This window comes from Eptatretus burgeri, chromosome 18 (assembly GCF_056783735.1).
Source record: "Eptatretus burgeri isolate ZD-2024b chromosome 18, Ebu_testis_v1, whole genome shotgun sequence".
In the NCBI taxonomy this organism is placed as follows: Eukaryota; Metazoa; Chordata; class Myxini; order Myxiniformes; family Myxinidae; genus Eptatretus; species Eptatretus burgeri.
The window spans coordinates 38,119,261-38,132,981 of NC_140978.1; the positions used below are offsets into that span (position 1 = coordinate 38,119,261).

The 13,721-nt window shown below is 45.5% G+C and overlaps 1 protein-coding gene across 5 annotated transcripts in view; it reads left to right on the plus strand.

The window, feature by feature from the left end:
• LOC147008918 (protein C10-like) overlaps positions 1-13,721 on the plus strand; it is a 57,123-nt gene that overhangs the window by 27,399 nt on the left and 16,003 nt on the right. For 2 of the 5 annotated variants that reach the window (XM_085864612.1, XM_085864615.1), the window contains 2 exons: positions 5,547-5,667; positions 5,874-6,048. In XM_085864612.1, the coding sequence (XP_085720738.1) occupies positions 5,547-5,667; positions 5,874-6,048 (296 nt within the window). Of the gene's footprint in view, positions 1-5,546; positions 5,668-5,873; positions 6,049-7,085; positions 9,698-11,544; positions 11,714-13,721 lie in introns of those variants that run through there. The other 3 variants (XM_085864614.1, XM_085864613.1, XM_085864616.1) reach the window with 3 other exon arrangements.

Genomic DNA, 13,721 nt, shown 5'->3' on the forward strand with positions numbered 1-13,721 from the left:
TCTGCAAGGGAGAATGGGAGAAAATCCCAAAATCCAGATGTGCAAAGCTGATACAGACATAACCGAGAAGCTCGAAGCCATAATCACTACAAAAGGAGCATCTACAATGTATTTACTCAGGGGGTTGAATACTTATTTCCACAAGACATTTCAGCTTTTAATTTTTAATGAACTTGTAAAAGTTTCTAAAAACTTGTTTTCACTTTGTCATGATGGGGATATTTTGTGTAGATTGGTGACAATTTTTTTTCATTTCATCCATTTTAAATTCGGGCTGTCACACAACAAAATGTGATTAAAAGTCAAGGGGTGTGAATACTTTCTGAAGGTACTTCATGGTGTTAACGAGTCCAGTATCTACAAAGTAAAGAAATGCGCATAAAAAAATAAGGGGTCGTGAATCATCTGGTTTTGCACTACGAGCGAAAGTGGTTTTAGTAAACCTTTCTAGTTCGAGGTGGAAGAAGCTCCAGTTTGGAGTGGAGGGCGGAGGATAGAGCCCTTGCCAAAACTCTTGTCTGCGTTTGGTGAGGACCTGAAACGCAAGGATATGGTTAATCGTCGACTTCTTTGGTGTAAAGCCCAAATACTCCGGGTGCTGGTGCTGAAGCAGATGGGGGTGAACTCCATCAAGAATTATATGAGCAAACACCTTTCCCAGCACTGAGAGCAGCGTCACCCCTCGGTGGTTGTTGCAATTCTGGCGATCACCTTTCCTTTTCCAGCGAGGAACAACATGGCCTCTTTTTCAATCAGTTGGGCTGATGCCTGTGTTCCAAACAGAGCACAGAACTGCACAGAATGATACGAGTGCAGCATTTCGACCAGCCTTGAGAAGTTCAGCATGAATGCCACAGATCCAAGGGGATTTACCCCCTTTCAACTGGTTCACCGCAGCCTGTGTTTCCACAAACCAAAGTGGTTTACACTTGATTGGAGGGTCAGCAATGGAGATAGTTATACACCTGACATCCAACTCAACAGCCGGTGGGCCAGCCTGGTACAGCCGCTCGAAGTAACCTGCCCCGGTGGCCTTCACTTCAGATACCTCTATCAAGAGCCCACCAACCTCTGCTCAAACTGCAGCACACCGAGGAACAGGCTTGGAGGAACACAATGCACAAATTCCACTGGAAGCAGGTCGAGAATCACTCGTCCACAGGTGATGCTCTCTCCCTTCACAGATTCCTTGGACATAGGCCTCCTTGTCTGCCCTCAACTCACAAAGTGTTCCGCCTCAGCTCCCTGAACAGCTCAGCTCTGTGATTAAGCCTGGCCCTGCGACTCTGGTCAGTGGTATCCAGTGTCCCTTGGGACACAAAGTTCTTCTTCGCCTGATGTTAGGTTCCAAGACATCGACCAGTAACATCAAGGATTGTAGTATTGAAGGCACTCCACAACTCTTCAGGATACCCCACAATACCCAGACCCCCAAATCCTCACTTGGCCTGTTTGAAAACTCCTCAGCTACCCTCTTATCCATGAGCTTGTCAGCATCCAGCCTAGGCTGTGATGATAGTACCATTCTCCTGGATTTAAGCTGCAATTTCAGAGTTACTACAACAAGCCTGTGGTCGGTATTGAGGAACTGAGCACTCCGGTAGACCCTGCAGTTCTGAATCGATCTCCAGCGCCCATCAACGAGCACGTGTTGAATCTCCATTGCCACACCACCAGCGTTGGAATACCAAGTCCAGCAATGAGGCTGTGGCCGCTGAAACCATAAACCAGCCATCCTAAGTCCACGACTTCTTGCAAAGTCAAGGACAGACATACATACATGGGGAACATGTGCAACAGCGTGTTTCTGCTTCCACTTTCCGCCGGTACTCCTGGGGCCTTTGTCTGCCCATCCCCCAGGGAGATGCATGGCCCATGCCTTTTTCTTGGGGTTCGGACAATCCAGGCACCCACCTGAAGGGACCGCCTCAGGTTAACCTGAGGAGACTGCCCTCTGATGGACAACATCTCAGCACCACCCTGCCACACACCACTTAGTGTATTTTGTGGGATGAATTGTTTTCCTGTGGCCAGAGTGGAAATCCTGCCACCAATGGCAGAGGAAAGGTAACCTACTGCAGGAGGGCGTTCACAGACGCAGTTGGGCACCAGATATGGATGGAACTTAGTGCTATTCTGGTTCACAGTTCCAGACCCATGCGGGCCAACTCATGTCTCATCGCCATCCATATCAGTGCCAGTCAAAGCATTGAAATCCCACAAGATTAGAAGAGTATCTCGCCTAGGGCACCGATCAATCACAGACTCGAGCACAGATTAGAATACCTCCTTCACAGTGAGATCACTCGCCTCAGTCGGAGCATATACAGAGACCAGGGAAATGACACCCAAGGAGTGACGAATCCTCAGTCTCGCAATACATTCACTGACCGGTGTTGCCTCAATTATCATGGGCGTCTGCTTATTGGGCACAGCAACAGCAACCCCTTGGGTATGATAACCATCAGAACGACCAGACTAGTAGTAGGTGTAACCACCTGCTATGATCTCACCACTATCTGTTCTCCGAACCTCAGACAGTGCTGCAATACCGATGTCCAAACGCTGGTGCTCAGTAGCACAGACAGGTGATCATCCTCTTAGGGATAGGACATTCCCAGCACCCACCCGAAGGAACCACCTGAGGTGAACCCAAGGAGACTGCCATCTGATGGATGGCACCTCAGCATCACCCCGCCACATCACCACAATCTAATCCAGGAAGGTTACACTGTGCTTTTCCTCCTATTATCAAAGAATGGGGGTCCCGAAGACTTTTCTCGAAACCCGTCATCTGCTGAGCTGCCCTGCGAAGGGCAGCTGCACAGGAGGTACTCCCACGGAGTAGCTTTTCACTCAGTGGGAGTACCGCCGTGGGAGCATTATATTGATCTCCGCAAAGTGTTCCATTCAGTGAATTGGGATGCCCTCTGGATTATTCTTTGTCTTTTTGGTGTGTCACCAAAGCTGATCAATCTGATTTCTGAACTATACTCTGGTACGGAGTAGTGACGCGCTACTCCGGCATTTGCTCCCATACCATCTCCAGTTCATGATGCATGAGTTTATCGGTCAGAGAAATCTTAACCACCCATGGAAAACAAGGTTTTGCTGTCGTCCAAATGTTCACCTTGTATGGAGAGCATACATTTGTTGATTTTAATTTTTTTAATGAAAATGAGGATAATTATTAATTACAGTTTATTCCAGTAAGCAATCCATGTGACACAAGCTGGTGATTTATGCTGCAAAAGGTACAACTTGGAATGGTTCTGTGGTATAATAGAACATGCTCAGCTTGTATATTTTGGCTGTACAGTAGCTATAGAGGGCCAGTATCCTATATTAAATAAGGCAATTATCTGTATGTATGTACTGTATGTGTACATCTGAAAATAACAGAAAACTAGAAGGGCACTCTTCGACATCATGATGTCGCCAGATATACATCCGCCCACATTATTAGGGATGAGGCACGAGGGAAGAGCAAGAGGCCCGAGGCAAGAGGGACGAGACACGAGAAAAGAGCAAGGGCAAGAGGCCTGAACAAACCCCGCCAGCTGTTTTATATCTTTTTTTCTGTCCCAATCAGATCGTTTCATGCTCACGAGTCTCTGGTCCTCCCAACGGAGCGCCTCATTGGTCCTCCGTCTGCGGTCCTCCTCCAATGGTCATCAGGGGGCGGAGCCATCCACAGATATATCTCCTCCCTTTCTCTCAATCCTCCAATCGGGCCACCCCATGCTCCAGGGTCTCTGTAACTCCCAACGGAGCACCTCATTAGTCCTCCATCTGCAGTCCTCCACCAATGGTCATCAGTTGGGAAGAGCCGTCCGCAGCACCGTTCTTTCACGTCACAGCAAGCCTGTGGTAAATACTAAAATGGAATACGCATCAACACTTACCCTAACCCGTCTCCCTATCTAATTACGTGACAATTATCATTTCCCCCTTAAAGAAATGGACATTTACTAGATAATCTATCACCACTAAATCCCGACTTAATTACATCGATATCGTGGTATAACTCGAACAGCATGGCATACCTAATTAAACATCCTAATTACCCTTTGAATGCATACTCCCCCCCCCCCTCAGACATAACAATATTAAATAAAATGTCAGAGGGGATGGTGATTTTTTGACACAGACAGTGTGGGGGGGCGGGGATCAGGGAGGGAGGGGAGGGATTAGTATATCTAAACATATGAGCACATGTAATTACTCGACGCTTATTCTGAACACTCATTAAGGAAATAACTACGCCATAATATTAAGCATTCATTCACCTCTTGGAGTCATTTCCAATTATTTTATAAGTTTTATCGGACAATATTATTTATAAGTAGGTGTGTTTCAAACATTTGTGTCGTGTTTGAACGGTTAATATTTATTTTCAAAGGTTTCAGGCTAAAATATCTGAAATATCATTCCAAATGAAGTTGATCAATTACCGGAGTTAAAACTGGTGTGAAGTAAATATTAAACAATACTCATTAAATTCAGATTTTATTTCTTCCTCAGCACAACATACAAGTAGTAGTTGTAAAGCCATCTACCCCAAACCTGCCTATTAAGACTGTTCTGAAGCCCCATTCTGAAACTCGGCACAGATGCATAAACTTTCCACGTACGTTCCCCGTCCCACCTTCGTTCCCCGTCCCACCTTCGCGATTGTTGCTATGAAACTGGATTGTTTTGTTTATTTTTTTAAATCTTGTAATGGGCGTCCAGCTCAGCTGAGTTGTCATTGTTCTTGCATAGGAAATGGGCAAAGTGGAAAAGGCTTGGTGATGAGTTCCTTTACTTTTAAGTTTCTCAATTGTGACACAAACCTCTCCCTTCCTCGATAATAAAGTGTTTCTGATTTTGGCGCAAGAATGGTGGCTGAGCCCATACTCGAGACAGAGGTACAGGGCATTTAGCAATAAGTTATGAACGTCTTGAGGTTAGAATTTATCCTGGACAGGATCACCACTCCATCACAGGGCATGGATGTTTCTGCTGAGCAGTCGTGGGAATGGAATCCGCCCGCACCAGTGATGGCAATCCAACGAGGCTTTACCTGCTCCACCATCAGACAAACTCAGGGTCGGGGTGGGGTTGGTAAATATACTGTGCTCACATTTGGAAACCTCACTCTGAAGTGTCTTTCGCTGTCTGATGGATGGCACCTCAGCATCACCTTTCACATCACTGTCTTTCACAGTTGAAGTGTACCTATGATAAAAAAATTACAGACCTCTACGTGCTTTGTAAGTGGGAAAACCTGCAAAATCGGCAGTGTATCAAATACTTGTTCTCCCCACTGTATGTATCACTCTACGTGTTGTATTGCTATTTACCAATCCGCAAAGTTTGATTTCCACCCCAAAATGCATTTCAAGATGTCATACAGTGTGCTGTGTAATGCCATTAAGGTCTGCTCCTTGCTTCATTGTGAGTTGTAAGTTCAAGTTGTGGAATTGTCACAATCTTTGGGGTGGGGTAACCCATAACTAGGCAACGTAACCCACAGTCCTTTGCATTTCCCCATTCTTTACTAGATGTATGAAGCGATTGAACGTTTGCCACAAAGTGGTGTTCCCTGGGAGAAAAGAAGAGATCCGTAAGGGAGCCGTGGTCCCTATAGAGGTCACCGTGGCGCGGCGAGGAGGAAACAAAAAGGTAGATCTGAATTCCTCATTAACCTGCTCTTTGTCCCATCTCTCGACATTTTAGCAGCACATTTATTGGGAATGGAAGTGAGTGTTCTGCAACCTTATTTAAATAATCAAGTCGTCAATGAGTTGTGAGCTTGAAATTCACTTTTCCACATCCCATTACCAACATTCCAAGTAACTTCCATCTCTCCCCCCCCCCCCCATTCCGAGGTGACACTCGTGCGAAACCTTGAGCTCTTCGGCGTGGATCTGGAAGCATTCGGGCGGCTATTGCAACGACGGGCGCAGGCGAGTATCACCTCAAACCTGGTTCCCGGCCAACGCTCGCTGAGCCAACTTCAAGTACAAGGAAATCAGGTGGCTCTTCTGTCAACGCTGCTCGTTGGTGAGACTTTTTCAAGAATGCCAACACACAGCACACCTTTAAAGTTCAATCATTACCTCTGCCACCGAAGGTGGACAGAGATTATGTTTTCACCCTTCTCTGTTTGCCTGTGAGCACAATATCTCAAAATGATGATGACGGATTCGAACGAAACTTGGTGGACAGGTTTGGTGGGTGACATGGATGGATTAATTAGATTTTGGTGAAGATCCAGATCCGGATACTGGAATTTTAAAGTGATTCTTCACCATTGTGAGACAGGGCCAAAATCAATATGTATAACTCGATATCTCAAAAAGTTATGGATGGATTTGGAGAAACATGGTGTACAGGTTGAGTGGGTCAAAAGGACAAATTGAGTATTTCGGTGAAGATCCTGATTTGAGAATTCTCTAATTTTTTTGGTGCGTGACAAGGACGAATAGGTGGGATATCAGTGGGATACAAAACGTAAACTGTTCAGCGTGGCGGAGGTATGCGCTCTCTCAAATACCATTTTAGTTCCTTGTCTGTGTTGACCTTTGTCCTCTTTCTAATGGAAATTGTAGCTTTGTTGATTCTTCCTCCACTTCAACGTCTGTATTTGAATGGCACGTTCCATCATTTGAATTTCACGTCTTGTTGCATCCTGCCCAATTTTGATGTTGCACCTATTGTGCTGAATAATCTCTGAAACTCTTCTATATTAGACTTGGTTTAAAGAAATATTTGGTTTTTATATTTCACTGATTACTTTGAAACCAAAATTCTTGATGTTTTAAATGATCTTTGAGACCGCTTCTCATCCCTTTATACAATACATCATGAGGTTACAGTTGTGGGGCTAGATGGAGGAATTACATTGCAAAGTTAGGAATGTATAGTGCAACATGGCCCGTGGACGAGCAGGAGACATCTCGATGTAATGTAAGTCAGGAAAACTGTCAGCTTGTTACGCGTCACCACACGGGGGGGCGGTGCTGTGTTGATTAAGGTCAATTTCTCTCAGTATGTGATTGCCCCCCTATGACCTTTTCCTATGCTGTTGCGTTTACAAGACCGGCGATAAACAGGAATCGCATCCTGAAAACAACAACAACCGAGCTGCACATTTCGAGCAGGCAGCAAGCCTGCCTTCTCAGCTTCGTGCCAACGAGCCACGCCCCAAGGCTTATGATTGATCGATGGACGTCAGTAGGTTCGGAGAGGAGTGAGGAGATGGTGGTTGCTTCTCCTCGACATGGTGAAGAAGGCTGCGCGATTCTCGTGTTCATTCTGTGTGAATTTGCCCACATTCTGGGCAAGGCGCGAGCCATTCCTGTTCGGTTGAGTCACGAAGTTGTACGATAATGAGAAAGAGAGGAAGAGGAGCATGCCGCTCAGCGAACTCGGCGTTATCCCGTTGTGTGTTCAAGGAGGAAGGTGGGCGATCGTTGAGCGGACCTGGTGTAAGAGAGGAATATTCAGCATATTCATTCACGAGAAGAAGCCGCACGGCAGTTTCTGAGCCCTGGCGTTGAATACCGCCTCACAAATTACCTCATGTTCGTGACCGCAGAGAGTGGCTTGGCACCATTTTGTTGCGGTTTCCCACGCAGGACGCCACGGTTTGATCGAGTTCATAGAAGACGATCTCTGGACAAAGCTATGTGCCAGAATAAAGGGAGGATTTTATTTTATTTTATTTTTCCCCTTGTCTGTATTGAAGTATGCTTGGTGTTGGCTTACTGGTTAGGATGGTGGATTTGGGATCCTATGATCCTGAGTTCAAACCCCACTCGGCTGTTGAATTAATACCAGGTGGGGTTGACTCTGCCTGTCATCCTTCCGAGGTCGGCAAAATGAGTGCCACCTTGCTGGTATCCTGTGTCGGAGTGGTGACCCGTCCAGGATTGTGCCCAATAGCCAAGGAGACTGCTAAGACAGCACCAACGCTCTGCACAGAGTATGGTCCTGATGGATGGATGGATGTATTAAAGTCCGTGTGTGGAGGCGCCTCGACTTTAGGCTTTAATTTACCTCACGTTTTATTATTACACATTGAATTATTACTATTGTAAATATTTGATTTATTTTCATTGAACCCCCGGAAGTTATTTGTGTTGTCTATTTGTCGTGTGTTCAAGTATAAACCCTTGTACAACCATCCTGGTGAACGCCTCTGGTACATGCTTCGTCGCCTCCCGTCCCGCGCGCTATAATCTCGAAGGAACTCGGCTGTTCGCCTCCAAGGGAAATCGTTTGACCATCCGGCCAGGTCGGTGCCCGTCCACGACAGTTGGGTCGGGGGAATTAACTTAACCGGCCCGGCCACGAAAATATAATCATATTCTTGTAAGAAGCTAAACTGAGACAATAAGTCAAATGAAGAACTAGTCTTGCTGGTAAAGCTTATTGTTGATCTGTGATCAGCTAGAACATTGGATGGAATCAACAGGACGTTGATCAAGGTCTGCTAACCGCCGTGGGAAGAAAGGAGTAGCTGACGTTTCGGGCGTTAACCCTTTGTCGGGGCAAAATAGCTAAACGCCCAATATGTCAGCTTCTCCATGCTTCCCACGGGATTGAGCAAACCTCGATCGATGTCCTGTTAATTTCATCCATTGTTAAGACGATAGCTAATTTTCCCCATAATCGGATTACATAATGAAAGCTCACCAAATATATTTTTTGGTTTACGGAAATCTATGCTCATGGAGGAGTGAAACCACATTTGGCAGCAGATCGACTGACGGAGGATCAAAGGGAAACACGGACACCGTACACACCGTACATGAATGGTTGAAGTGGAAGAATGAAGAGAGAGATGGGGCGGGGCTCAGCGGGAGTTGAAGAGAGTAGAGGTGAGTGTGAGTGTGGGAGAAAGCATGAGGTGGTCGATGGGAATCGCTCTTGAAAGACTGGAGGGAGGGGGCACGAGACAACAAACAGGAAGCTGATCACATTTCTCCCCATTTACAAAATGCAGTTTGTTCTCATGTTGAAGCCAAATTAAGCCAACAGGTCACTTGTCCCATAATTAACATTAACACTGTCAGTAAAATTAAATATATCCCTGCTATCATGTCGGAGTCTTCATTCAAACTTACGCTCGGCGTCAACACGACAACCTATAGACGGCTTACCAGTGAGTGTTGCCCTTGGAAAAGGCAAAAATCCGTGAAATAACTTCTTGCTTGATGTTTACTTCTGCAGGTGAGTACAAGATCCCAAGCAAGTACATCACGGGGCTGGAAGCAGCAATAAAAGGAAAGAAATGAACATTGTGGGTGGGATTTGGCAGTGAAGCGGGACGCGCCACCACCCATTTTCCGCAGGAATTGAGGTCACGGTGTGGGTTCAGCATTGAAGCAAATGAACGGCCTCGCAGCACGGATGAACTCCGACGGGACCCGAACTCACTGCCTACCGTATTACCGACAGACTGCTGTTCATGTGCACAGCTTGCTTGTTTTGATTTCTCCAGGGCCACATGGTGGGACAGCTGCATTGACTGATGACTTGTTGGCACTTGGTCCATTTTATTTTGTTTTTCTTCGCCCTTCATTCGCTTGTGGGCTCCATTGCATCAGGTCCAGTTTTGTGTTTTTTTTCTCCTTTAATCAGGTGGTTCAAGCTTTTCTTTGTACCGTTGATTCAAGAATGGTGAATAAATGCGTGAACCGTTGAACCGGACTCGGTGGTGTCGTGGTTAGAGCATCCGCTCCGAAGCTGGGAGGTCGGTGGTTTGAACCCCAGCTGAGACGTTCCAAAGACTTCAAAAATGGTTTGTGCTCCTTACTTGCTAGATGCCGAGCATTTTAAAAGGATACAAGTCTGGAGACGGCAATGGTTCACGAGCGGTATTTGATGATGTACATTGTTTCAGAAGTCAAGGATGAGACAATGTGATAATTTTTGACCAAGTTATAAAAATGATCAACATGATGTGGTACGAGTGACAGGTTTATGAGCTGCAAAATGTCGAAAACCCAGTTTCGTTCAACAACTTTCAAAATTTGACCTTTGCACAACCTTCAAAGGTCACAAAACGATGTTGTGGACATTAAAATAAGGAAACAGGATACGTGCTATAGCTTATTGGAGTTAGTTCGTCGAAGAAGGTCGAAAACCCGGTTCGATTCCCACAACTTTGAAAATTTGACCTCTGTGAACTTTAAAGGTCAAAGGTCAAGGATTATGACCTTTGGTGCAAAACTTCCTCTGGAACATTCCAGGAACAATATAACGTCATATAGGCTATATGGCATTTCACACTCATCGGATTATCCATACTATGAAATCAGCGTAAAAACAAACTTGAAGGGGGCGCCACGGGCAAGGTGTTCGAGATAGAGCAAAATGGTTTCAAGACTTTAGGTGGGGAATGACCTCAAGATTATGCATAAAAAATATTGTCATCCCAGCTCTCAAAGTTTGGGCGGTCGTATGATTTTTATGTCAAAAGCCGCAATTTTCTAAGTTCGTGACCTTGACCTTGGGACGAAAATGAAAAATCGAGCTCCGTGGGGCTATGCAGGTGCCATTGGGCGAACCAAATACCGAAATCCCTGCCAGATTCGACAAACCCCCTAGGAGAAGATGCAAATTGAAATCACCTACCCCCTAAAAACACATGTTTTTTGGGTGTGGCTCTGCCCATAATGGGCACACCATGCCCATTCTCAGGAAAACACAACTAGATCATGATATAAACCTCCCACCAAAATTTTATCAGGATCGGATCAAAACCCACGGAGCTATGCTCGGGACAGACAGACAGACAGACAGACAGACACACACCAATAACGAATATACAATTTTTAAAATCCAGTTTTTAAAATCCTTGGAAATGCTTGTCTGTTGGACTACACGGCGATCGCCAAAGGATTATCACGAACGAAAATTAATATGATTGCGTTGGACAGAATTTAAAATGAGGAATGTGAGTTAAAAACGATCCGCTGTTCTTCACAATTTTTATATTCTTTAAATCTTTAAGCGGTGTATTGACGACGGTTTTTCGACGTGCTGTGCGATACATCCTTTATCTTGATTTTTTTTTTGTTACATTTTACGGTCTGTTTCTTAGTTTGTTAAACGTCATAGTTATTTTAAGGTTTAAAAATATACGTTACGAATGTTGATGCGAACAATGGCATTGACAAATGGGTCTGTCGATCCTTAACTCGAAAAACAACAACAACAACAACAACAACCGTACAATGAGTAAGTGACGTGCGCGACAGAATGGTGAACGACAAAAACAACAACAACAATAACCGTACAATGAGGAAGTGACGTGAGCGACAGAACGATGAACGACAAAAAACAACAACAATAACCGTACAATGAGGAAGTGACGTGTGCGACAGAACGGTGAACGACTCAAAAAAAAAACAACAACAACAACAACCCTACAATGAGGAAGTGACGTGAGCGACAGAACGATGAACGACAAAAAACAACAACAATAACCTACAATGAGGAAGTGACGTGTGCGACAGAACGGTGAACGACTCAAAAAAAAAACAACAACAACAACAACCGTACAATCAGGAAGTGACGTGCGCGACAGAACGGTGAACGCACGTTTGTTGTTTCGTGTGAAGGGATTAAACTCGAAAGTGACAAAAACAAACAAACGATAAAGTCGTTGTAATGGCAACGTGCCAATCGGGCTCACAGACGACAGAACAAGTAAAAGGTGAGTTCGAGTTTTCAGGAATCCTGAACAGATATTAAAACGTAAACGTTCAAATCTCTCAGGAAATGCGTTATGTACGTATCGCGTTATATTCACCGCTTTATGTACCACAGAATATCCCATAATGAACCGCTTTTATGTACCACAGAATATACGACTATTCACCGCTTTATGTACCACAGAATATACCACAATTCACCGCTTTTATGTACCAGAGAATATACCACGAATAACCGCTTTTATGTACCACAGAATATACCACTAGGAACCTCTTTTATGTACCACAGAATATACCACTATGAACCTCTTTTATGTACCACAGAATATACCACTATTAACCGCTTTTATGTACCACAGAATATACCACTATGAACCGCTTTTATGTTCCACAGGATATACCACTATTAACCGCTTTTATGTACCAGAGAATATACCACTATGAACCGCTTTTATGTTCCACAGGATATACCACTATTAACCGCTTTTATGTTCCACAGGATATACCACTATGAACCTCTTTTATGTACCACAGAATATACCACTATGAACCTCTTTTATGTACCACAGAATATACCACTATTAACCGCTTTTATGTACCACAGAATATACCACTATGAACCGCTTTATGTACCACTGAATATACCACTATGAACCGCTTTTATGTACCACAGAATATACCACAATTCACCGCTTCATGTACCACAGAATATACCACTATTCACCGCTTTATGTACCACAGAATATACCACAATTCACCGCTTCATGTACCACAGAATATACCACTATTCACCGCTTTATGTACCACAGAATATACCACAATTCACCGCTTCATGTACCACAGAATATACCACTATTCACCGCTTTTATGTACCACAGAATATACCACAATTCACCGCTTTTACGTCCTTGATCCACAACCTCTTCACCGACCACGTGGATCACAATATGCAATGAGTCGTTTTATTTACCACATTCTTCTTTCACTGCACGATCCATAATTAACCACCTTTGTTTAATACTGTTGCGAATTCACGCCCGCTGGCGTGCGAGCGGCCACGTAACTCGAATCGCGGCACGTCACCCACCGGACGGACAATTCTGTCGTGACCCTCTCGGACTAACGCCGGGAACTAGTCACGGGTGGGCCTTTCGGCCTCACCACGATCGTGCCAATCGGCCCCCCGCGTGGGATAGGGTTGTTCGCCAAATTCGACCAACCTAAGTACCCACACGGAGGGTAGACCGGGCGATCGCACCTCGCCACAGGTCGACTCCGGACACGGGCCACTGAAGCGACCCGTTCCGTACTATCGGGATAATCGAGCGGTGTTATATCGTCGACCTCGATGGTTCCGATTAATTATCGGGCGTATTTAGCCCACTACCAACCCTTTACGTGAAGTAAGATGGAGATTCAATGAAAGAAAAGACGAAGCGAAACGGGAAAAACAGTTCAAAATAAGGCACATTTATTCCGCAGCACACGGAAAGCACACATATACAATTACAACAATCATGCACCAAAAGCAATTGCAACAAAAGAAACACAACAATGCAGGGATACTACCGACTACGCGAGCACACGTAGTCACTTGCACAGTTTTACTTTACAGACGGCGCCGACAACACATATACTCAAAAGCAAAAGAAAAGGGCCACCCTCAACGACAAGGGGGCAGACGGGTACTGTGGGCGCGAGACCGGGTGGAGCCTATCCGTCTTGTGATGAGCCGCAAATGTGGCGGCGGTGCCCCGACCCCGCGCTCCTCCGCGGGTTTCGTTGGCACTGCTTGGAATGGGGTGGGAACGGGGCCCCCTTTCCGCACTATCTCAGCGCGGGGGGGAGGAAAGGGGGGGAATTGTTGATGCTCTGTGGAAAGAGGATAGCTGGCTTGCTTGGGTCCCGCGACGAGCGGCTCCACAGCGACCTCGACCGCGCTCCCCGCTTCCCCTCTCTGCAGCTCCCCGACAGACTCAGAACCCCGACAGACTGACTCTCCTCCAGACC